The sequence below is a fragment of the Podarcis raffonei genome, chromosome 13 (genome assembly GCF_027172205.1).
Source record: "Podarcis raffonei isolate rPodRaf1 chromosome 13, rPodRaf1.pri, whole genome shotgun sequence".
Lineage (NCBI taxonomy): Eukaryota > Metazoa > Chordata > Lepidosauria > Squamata > Lacertidae > Podarcis > Podarcis raffonei.
This window is the reverse complement of record NC_070614.1, coordinates 41,697,844-41,708,221: the sequence shown is the minus strand read 5'-3', so window position 1 is coordinate 41,708,221 and position 10,378 is coordinate 41,697,844. Positions and strand designations below refer to the sequence as shown.

At 41.1% G+C, this 10,378-nt stretch overlaps 1 protein-coding gene across 1 annotated transcript; it reads left to right on the top strand.

Moving 5' to 3' along the window:
• The first annotated feature begins 3,102 nt into the window (after nt 1-3,102).
• On the top strand, nt 3,103-9,827 carry LOC128398911 (vomeronasal type-2 receptor 26-like). Its single transcript, XM_053360177.1, has 6 exons — nt 3,103-3,161; nt 3,940-4,231; nt 5,398-6,252; nt 6,821-7,048; nt 8,102-8,228; nt 8,917-9,827. Exons 1-6 carry the CDS (start codon nt 3,103-3,105, stop codon nt 9,825-9,827), a joined length of 2,472 nt encoding a protein of 823 aa, XP_053216152.1.
• Nucleotides 9,828-10,378: the final 551 nt, after the last annotated feature.

Genomic DNA, 10,378 nt, shown 5'->3' with positions numbered 1-10,378 from the left:
CTTGTAAGCCATTTCCTATTTCCTGTATTTTCCTTTTCTTCTATTTTGTAATAATCTAACCTAGAGTAGCCAATGTTCTACTTCTCCAGATGTTGTTGGAATCCAACACATATAAGCCAAAGCCAGTGGCTACATGCCTGGTATAAGCCTTTTCTGCATTACAAGGGGTTGGCTAAATGATCCTCAGAGTTCCTTCCAACACTGTGATCCTTTTACCTATGAACTTAGAAAGAGGTTTCATAGAACTTCCAATTCATTTCTTCCCATGTCATCTGTTCATACATCTGTATTCAACTGTACAATGATCAGATGCAGAGAATTTTCCATATAGATAGACAGATGTATTCATTTTATGAATAGTTTATTATTTTTTGTTATTATTTGTTGAATTAATATACCTCCCTATGCCCAGAGGTCTCACAGAACAAAACCAAAATATAAAACCACATAATGTATAATCAAAATAAAGACAACCCAATAACCCCCCTCCTAGAAAAAACAACATTTTAAAAGGGCACAGGATGTCTTTCAAATCAACCAAAGGCCTGGTTAAAAAGGAACATTTTTGCATGGCATCTAATGAAGGCGCCCAGTGAACTTCCCTGGGAAGAGCATTCCACAGATGGGGAGCCACTTCAGAGAAGGCCCGTTCTCATGTTGCCACCCTCCAGACCTCTCAAGGAGAAGGCACATGAAGGAGGTGCTCAGAAGATGATCTCAGGGTCCGGGTAGGTTCATATGGAAAGAGGTATTGCAATCCTGAGCCATTTAAGGCTTTATAGGTCAAAACCAGCACTTAGAATTAGGCCAGGAAACTAACTGATAGCCAGTGCAGTCAGACTAAGATTGCTGTAACATGCTCAAACTGTTTTGCTCTGGTGAGCAACCTGATTGCCACAAATCTGCACCAGCTGAAGTTTCTGATCCATCCTCAGAGGCAGCCCTACATATAACACATTGCAGTAATCTAATACTGCAACAGAGTATTGACAACAGGTGGTAGGCTATCCCTGTTCAAATAGGGTGCAGCTGGGCCACCAGCTGAATCTGATGGAAGCCACTCTGCGCCACTGAGGCCACCCAAGCCTCAAGCAACAGCAAAGGGTCCAGTAGTATGCCCAAGCTGCGTACCTGCTCCTTCAAAGGGAATGTAACCCCATCGAAAGCAGGACACCTTCCATCCACCTGGTCTTGGGAACCACCCACTAACTGTGCCTCTCACTTATCTGGATGGACTAGATGAACTTCCATTTCTTGGCTCTCATCTAGTCCATTTCCAAGGCAAGTCAATGGTCCAGCACATCAATTGCCACAGCTACAGATGTAAAGCAGAAGTAGATCTGAGTGTTATCAGCATATTGCTGACAACATACTCCAAAATTCTGGATAACCCCACTCAGCAGTTTCATGTAGATGTTAAACTGTGTAGGGGGCAAAATTAAATCCTGATGAACATCACATTAAAGGATCCACTGGGCTGAAGAGCACTCTCCAAGCATCACTCTCTGGGAATGACAATCCAAGTAGGACCGGAACCACCACAAAGTGGTGCCCCCCCCCCAATTCAGACAGTTATCTGGGTAGATAAACATTTTGTCAAAACAAAAATGTTTTTAGCAAGCCTCCCTGATGTCAACTGGCAGGGAGTTCCAAAGTGTAAGTGGTCTAGCCTATAACATTTTTATCATATCCATTTGAAATTTGGCATTTCCAAAGTGGGGCCATTTCTATAAGCTCCAGCATTCTGAAGTAAGCATGACAGTGTTTTTTCTTTACTTTTCTAAATGTAGTGGGGCTCTTGCCCTCCTGCGGTGTCCATCACACCCAAAATTCAAACCCTCACCTTTTCACTGGCAGGCATTGGGTTTGAAGGGAGCTAAATAAGTTTTCCTTAACTTTGCTGATTGTTGAGAATCTAAGAAGACCTTATTATCTATGGTTTAATTATAATCCCTGCCCTCTTATAATTGTATTGGGATCCCACTGCTGTCGGAAAGAATCCACTTGTGATGGTTCCTCTCCATTTATAAAGACAAGTTTCAAAACAATAGTTTGCATACTGCTGTATGGCTCTGCCACACAGAAGTGTTTAGATCCATATTGCGCTCTGAAATAGCATAGTGTGTTTAACTCCTATGCAGTTTTCAGGATTGTTTAGGAGGTACTCCTGTTCTGTGGTTCTGCCACAATGAATGGGTCTTGCTGGGTGTGTTTGCAGGTAACCAAATGGACATCTCTGCTGCTGCTCCTTTTCCTGCTGCAGCTGCCTCAGACTGTGAGCCAGAATTTAGACAACATATGTTATCAGCAGAGAAAGGTTCAAAAGAACCTTGGCATTTCAGAGAATATTGTCATTGCTGAATTTGTCTCTTTTGTAATTCATCTTTTTAATGAGATTGAATATAGGAGCCATCCATCACCAGACGTAGATATGTAGTAAGTACATTTTTATGATACGAAATGAGTCCATAGGACTGAATTAAAATTCTGGTTGAATAGATCAGTGTGAATATAGAAAAATTATTCAGCATTTTGTGTCTTGTTTTTTGATATGACTGGTCCTGATATCACAATGCCAGGAGAAAATAGGAGTCACAGTTGATAAAAATGATACTAAATGTATTTGGGAGCATGGAAACCATTCATGCAATCCTTTCTCCAGAAAGTATGAGGGGTAGATGTTTTACTTATCTGTTCAATTTTCACCCAATTTGTTTACAGTGGTAGCTATTGTATTTTGAGGTGAGTTATGTTCAGTTCAATTTCCCAGCTCTGTCTTGATACTAGTTTCATAACTGAGAATCTGAAGCTGAGCCTCTCTACATGAAAAGCCAACAGCCTGGGTATTCCATCAGAGGGCTTTCCATTAAATTTCTTATTCCCTAATAACTGGAGTTATTCATGGAGACAAATTCCTACTAACACTAACTTGAAAATAAATAATAGCTTTCATTGTGTTTCAGTTCAAATAATTTCAGCCTGAAGGGAAAAGGCCCAGATGATCAGAAATTATATATTATCTGTTAGGAAAATAGCTTAAGCCTAATTCTTCTACTTGATATGCTGATTAATGAGTTTTCATTGTAAGGAGGTCATTCAATCATGGGAGTCTTCACCTGTAATCAGAAGCAGTCCAGTCCAGTAACTGGCTTACTATTCTGGTAAGAATAAGAGGCATAAAGGAAAGAATTTAAAATGGATACCAAGGCTTTTGGTAGTGGCAGAAAGTGGGAGAAAATGTGTGTGATTTCATTCATTCACTTACAAATTGGATGATAGATGCATAAACAGCAACACAGAAAAGATTGCATCAGTTTCAAAGAATCACAATCCTCAAAAAGCATGTGGCTTCACTTAGAAGACCCAGGAGCTGTGGGAAATGAAACATGACAAAGAAATATAATGAGTTGACAATAATATGTAATAAGCGGAAAATAAGTAACAGTTATAAGGGTATTTCCTACTGTGCTACTTCATGCCAGGTATTTCAATAATAGTTTTTGACGGTCAATAAGGCCAGGGTATCTATATTGATGGGATGTGGGTTAAACCACAAAGCCTAGGGCTTGCCAATCATAAGGGCGGCAGTTCGAATCCCTGCAACGGGGTGAGCTCCCATTGCTCGGTCCCTGCTCCTGCCAATCTAGCAGTTCGAAAGCCCGTCAAAGTGCAAGTAGATAAATAGGTACCGCTCCAGCAGGAAGGTAAAAGGTGTTTCCGTGCGCTGCTCTGGTTCACTAGGAATGGCTTACTCATTCTGGCCACATGACCTGGAAGCTGTACACCAGCTCCCTTGGCCAGTAAAGCGAGATGGGCGCCGCAACCCAGAGTCATCCGCAACGGGACCTAATGGTCAGGGGTCCCTATACCTTTACTTTTATGTATATTAAGTCAATGGATATGCAACGACCCTAAATCTACACTGAAATATCATTGCAGCATCCATCCGAACTACTACCACCAAGTGCTGGTCTTTATGTTTGCCATGAATGAGATCAACCAGAATGTCCACCTACTACCCAACAAGACACTGTCTCCCATCTTTGGTCACAATTATGAGAATGAAATGGGAGACTGTGGCGGAACTATGTATCTCCTTTTCCTGAAACAGGGAAGCCCTCTTAACTATATTTGTGGCAAGGCATACAAGCTGATGACCATCGTTGGTGGGCTCACCTCTCATAACTCCAAGCAGATGCCCCACATCTTGAATACTTACAAGATGCCACAGGTGTGTCTGCCTTTCCATGTATGTAGGTGCAACCAGTAAGGGAATCAGAGGAGGAGACTCATTTGTGTTACTGCTCATGTATTTCCTGCTCCTCAAAATTGATCTACTTAAAGGGCTTCCTCCTCAAAATTGATCTGGTTATAGGGCTCTGCTCTTAGCTCTGCACAAATGTTTTCGAACTCGGGGAATAACTATACTTTATGAGGAAAAGTGTGCATAGCAACCTGGGTGATAGGGCAAGAGCAGAAGGTCATACCATTAAGCTATGTGGGTGAACAGGAAGAAGATCATACTTTAAATAAACCTGTTTGAATGAGTATGCAAAGACAATCTCATCAGGATCCAAAACAAACCTGGAACAATTTTTTGCATTAGTTTTTCCAGAATATTTGAAACAAGTCAGGTTCATGATGCTGTCCAAATTTACTGGGAATGCCCTGTATGAAAGAGCACTCACTCTCTCACAGTGTTCATAGTCCAGATGCCCATTTTGGAAAATTAAAGGAGATATTAAAAACCCCAAAATCCTGAATCCCTCTTTTCCCAAAATTTCAATCTTTATTTTACAATTAAAATTGGGAAATTTAGAGGATATTACACAAGTCATAGAAGTTTTCATCTCATCCCTTTTCTCCATTAATACTCAGTTTTAAATTCTCTTTGTCCATGTTTAATTAGCCGCTTGGTAATCCTGCGCAGATTGCTGTACTGTAGGGTTTAGAGCCTTAGCATCTTTTGATGCAGGATCAAATATAAAATGAGATCATTCATTATGTTTTTTTGATGTGCTGTAAGCTGCTCAGAATGGCTGGGGAAACCCATCCAGATGGGTGTAAATTAGTATTATTGCTGCTGCCCCTGCTAAATACTGCCAGACTGATGAAGGCAGTAACTTTAAGTAAGGCTGTATTCTTCTCATTTTATATTTCTATTTTCCTTGCCCTTATGTTTTTTAATATATATTTTTTAGTTTGGTATATTGTCTACTGTATTTTAGAATTGTATTAAGTGTTGGGAGGGGCAAACAGATACAGGTATTGCTAATAGGAGAAAACAAATGACAATAAAATGAGCTCAAATGTCTATCCCACTGGGAAAGTAATTTCAGCTGAGGAGCTGTCATAAATGGTTGTACAGTCTAAAAAAGACACTGCCATTTTTCTTAGCTCAGTTATGCTTCCTTTGACCCTGCATTGAGTGACAAAGTACAGTTCCCTTCCGTCTATCGGATGATCCCCAGTGAAAGTCCTCAGTATGTTGGGATTATTCAGCTCCTTCAGCATTTTGGGTGGACCTGGATTGGCCTTGTTGTTTCTGATGATGACACTGGAGAAATATTATTGAGGACTCTCATTCCTCGGATGCACCAGAGCAATATTTGTACTGCTTTTAAGGAGATTATTCCAACAGTGAAGAATTTATGGGATAAAACGATTGAAACTCAAAGGCTTTTGGAAGCAATAAGTTCAGTTCTCTCATCAACCAAAACTGAAGTGATTCTTGCCCATGGAGTTTCACGGTCTATGGTGGGTTTGCAAAGGATTCTGATATTACAAGAAAGGGAAATGAAGCCAATAGAGAGAGTTTGGATCGTAACAGCTCAGTGGGATTTTTCATCTGTATATGATAGAGGTGCATTTGCACTAAAATCATTCAATGGCACCTTGTCCTTCACACTACACACTCATGATATGGGGGAGTATGAAGAGTTCCTTCGGACTTTAAATCCTAATCGGTCTAGGCTTTATCTCATCCATTGGTTCTGGTCCAATGTATTTAGGTGTTCATTCCCCAAATATAATTTTTATCAGATGGAAGGAGGTATTTGTACTGGGGAAGAGGACTTGGGGAGCCTCTCTGAAATAGTATTTGAAATGAGAATGTCTGGTCAGAGCTACAGTATCTACAATGCAGTTTACTCTGTAGCACATGCTCTCCATGCCATGTTTTCATCAAGATCTAAGCAGAAGGCAATGGGAGATGGAAGTGCATCGAACCTTTTGAATGTGTACCCATGGCAGGTAGGATTCTCATGTCCATCTCTTGCAACCTCTGCACCTGCATCCAATCTACATCTTCTGGCTGCTGCACCGGCTACAAAACAGAGACGCTGTTAACTGTTTAAACAGTTTTTAATTGTTTTGATTTTTTTCTTCTCCTTGAAGGACATGATGGCTGGAGAGGACGGGGACAACAGCAACAACCTCTCCCTTGCACACTTCCCAGGGTGATGCAAGCAGCTGGAGGGAGGGAGCAGGGGGAGGAGGAGGACCAGGGCTGGGCTCTTGGCGGCTACCGATTGTTTTAATGGTTTCTCATTTGTGTGAAGTTTTGTTGTTGCTGCTGCTGTTTATATTGAAAGAGGGCAGATGTGTCTGGGAAGAGAGAAGCAAGGCTGAACATGGTGGAGGCTCCACCACAGTGGTTCTGTGTAGGTGCAGAGTTGGGGCAGACAACTGAAGCAACATGAGTAGGAAAGAACAATTTGACTATGATATTAGGATAGTAATACCATGTCAATAGGATGAAATGGTGACTTTCAAGGCAATCACATAACCTCACTGCACAAACTTTCCTTCTCCAATCTAGCTTCATTCCTTCCTGAAAAACGTCCGATTCAACAACACTGCTGGGGAAGAAATATATTTTGATAAAAATGGAGAATTGGCAGCTGGATATGATATCACCAACACAGTCACATTCCCCAATCGGTCCCTCCGTAGAGTCCGTGTTGGAAAGATAGACCCACAAGCTCCTGAAGGGAAAATGTTCTCCATTAATGGAAGTGCTATTGTGTGGAATCACAAGTATAACCAGGTGGGAAGGACTACTGTACGCAACTGTCCTGGGATTGGCCCAGGAACAAATCCTGGCTTGTCCCGGTTCCACACAGGACTGAAGCAAAGCCCACATCCTCTGCCTCTATGCAGATACTTTGGGAGGAATGCACAGCAAACCTAAAATAAAAATCAAAAAATGCATAAACCCCTTCAAAAGAAATGACCTGCACACCTTTTAAAAACCACAAATCTGCAATTTTGACCAATGACTAGATATTTCAATTCTGAGAACAACAGACTGTCAGACTCATCAGTAACTGCTATAAAGATGTTAACAGATCCAATACTGTTAGCACAGATGGAGAACATCTGCCACCACATCAAGGAAAAAAACAGCATCACTTAGCTTTAATGAATGAAGCCCTTCTGTACATACCATCATTAAACACTTAGCTGTAACCTTAGAAACAACATCATTTCATTTTTACCATAGCTCTTTCAGTGTGCTTTCATTGTTTTTTATTTTCTTGGTAGCTGACCAAGTGGTTTCTCCTTTTACGTGTGTACCAGGGATGAGAAACAGAATCTGACCTGTGGGCCTGATCTTGCACTCACCCTAGGTGGGTCACAGCTTCTCAGCTGACAACCACCTGAAATCACCATGTTGTCTATTGTCCCAGTTTTTTTCTTTGCAGAGTAGTTTAAACTCAAACTGCACCACAAAGGAACTGATCTCAGTGCAACTTGAAGTCACTAAAAAAGCTCGTTTCCACTTGGGAGCTCTGACTGAGAGCTACCAAGTTGACCCAATCATAGGAGCCAACTCCTAGGGGCTGAGGTCCCTTCACCCCCCCTCCAATAAAATATGGACATTGCCATTCAAATGGTGTATGTGTGCACCATTGCACCTGCATCTTTACCTGCCCCACACCTGATGTAGCACATCAGCTGTGCTGTGAGTGGGCATAACTTGGGGAAGATTGTCTTGCAAGCCAAATTAGGCTCCCTGCTGGACCTAGTTAGATGTGCAGGGCAAAGATTACAAACCACTGGTCTACTTCCTAATTTCTTTCTATCTGGATATTATTAGAGCCTACCCCAAGCCACATGTGTTGAGAGTTGTCAACCTGGACACAGCAGGATCTTGCAACAGGGGAAACAGATTTGCTGTTATGATTGTCCTCAATGTTCTGAAGGAATGATTTCAAACAAGACAGGTAAGTAGAACACAGTTACAAGGGGGTGGCAGTCCATATGTCTGTAACAAATAGTTCCTTAAGGGCCTGGTTTACATATATGCATCATTTTTGCCAACAGCATTCCATTATGACTTGGGTGAATGGGCCATGGTAAATATAAAACCTTCAGATGAATTTTCATAACACATTCAAACATTGTTCAGCGATCTGGTGTGTAGTATTTTCCTCCAACATCTATTAAAGAAATATATATTGCATTGCTTCTCATATAATATTTTGTAGTGATTTAACCAGTGCTTTTTTCTGGGGGGATGCAGGGGTACACATACCACTAAACATTTTGTGTATCTTTGTACTTTGGTCCGTTTACTGTATTTATTTTCCCTGATATGAACTATAAAATGGTGATTTTCTGGAGTCAAAATGAGAGTACACCTAAACACTTTTTTGGGGGGAAAGCACTGGATTCAGCAATAAGAATCAGCATTCAAAACATACATTTTAAATATTCAATTCCTAATACAAATGTATACTTGGAGAACAAATTAATTCAAGTGGTGCCAAAATGATAATGAGTTCCATTCTCTTCCCCCAAGAAACATTTGTTCACAGCCATATTTCATGCAATAATATTCAATGGGTGATGCCTTCTAGGTTAAGAGGACACATCTTCATTTTTTTTACTGTTGAGACTTATAATTTTTAGATGCAGACCATTGTAAGAAGTGCCCTGAGGATCAGCATCCAAACAAGAACCACGACCACTGCATCTCTAAACAAATTGTCTACCTATCCTATGGAGAGCCCTTGGGAATAATTCTGACTTCATTTGCTCTGTTCCTTTCTCTGATCACACTAGTGGTGATGTGGATCTTCGTTCAAAACCAGGAGACTCCCATTGTCAAGGCCAACAACTGGAACATCACCTGCACCCTCCTCATTTCCCTATTGCTTTGCTTTCTCTGCTCCTTCCTATTCATTGGAAAGCCTGGGAAGATAACCTGCCTTCTCCGTCAAACAGTGTTTGGGATTGTCTTTTCCCTGGCAGTTTCTTGCATGTTGGCAAAAACCATCACTGTGGTTCTGGCCTTCATGGCCACCAAGCCAGGAAACAGGATGAGGAAATGGGTGGGGAAGAGGCTGGCAGTCTCAGCCATCATTCTCTGCTCCTTTATTCAAACTGGCATCTGTGCAGTGTGGTTGGCAACCTCTCCCCCCTTCCCAGAGTTTGACATGCACTCCCAGATTACTCAGATCATTGTTCAATGCAATGAAGGATCAGCCCTCATGTTTTACACTGTCCTGGGCTACATGGGTCTTCTGGCCACCATCTGCTTCACTGTAGCCTTCTTTGCTAGGAAGTTGCCTGATACTTTCAATGAAGCCAAGCTCATCACCTTCAGCATGTTAGTATTCTGCAGCGTTTGGATATCTTTTGTCCCCACCTACCTGAGCACAAAGGGGAAATATATGGTGGCTGTGGAGATCTTCTCCATTTTGGCCTCTAGCGCTGGGTTGCTGGGTTGCATCTTCTTCCCCAAATTTTATATTATTGTTCTGAGACCTGAGCTGAACACCAGGGATCAGCTCATAAGGAAAAAGAATGATAACATCTGAATTAATTTATCCTTCCATCTTATAATTTATTTCCTACCCTTTCCTCCTATGTTGCATTCTTTTTTAAGGATATAAATCCACAGACAATGATGTATCTACTTTTATTTTGGTAAATAATAGTCTCTCCTGTTACACAGGCTCCTATTATAACACACTTTTAGAGTTGTTCCACAAAGCTATTTTGTACCTGAAAAAGTTTAAAGGCCACCCCCCTGCTTCATTTGTTACCAGACCATATCCCTTAACTTCCTCCTGAAATCCCATAACTTTTTACATTACAAATGTTCTGGTTTATTTTTGTCCAATTTTTGTTACACTTTAGCCCATACGGATAGCAGTAATGTAGTAGCATTGGGGAAGACCCACAAACCAAACTAAAACAAAATAAAGCTGCAATTAATGCACTATTGTTATGTTGAGACATGTTTGAATCTACATTAATCTTTGTAAAATCCTTGGGTGTGTACACATGGAATGATAATTGACCAAGGCATCTCTTTTTGTCGAGTCCTTTTCCTTCTGCTGTTTCCATATTGATTTACACATAAGAC

What these genes read in the sequence shown, in the direction of transcription:
- LOC128398911 (XM_053360177.1), top strand. Translation starts at nt 3,103, where the DNA reads ATGGGAGTCTTCACCTGTAATCAGAAGCAGTCCAGTCCAGTAACTGGC. An exon ending in ATACTTACAAGATGCCACAG is followed by an intron (nt 4,232 to 5,397) that starts GTGTGTCTGCCT and finishes CATTTTTCTTAG; the next exon opens with CTCAGTTATGCTTCCTTTGA. An exon ending in GGAATCACAAGTATAACCAG is followed by an intron (nt 7,049 to 8,101) that starts GTGGGAAGGACT and finishes GGATATTATTAG; the next exon opens with AGCCTACCCCAAGCCACATG.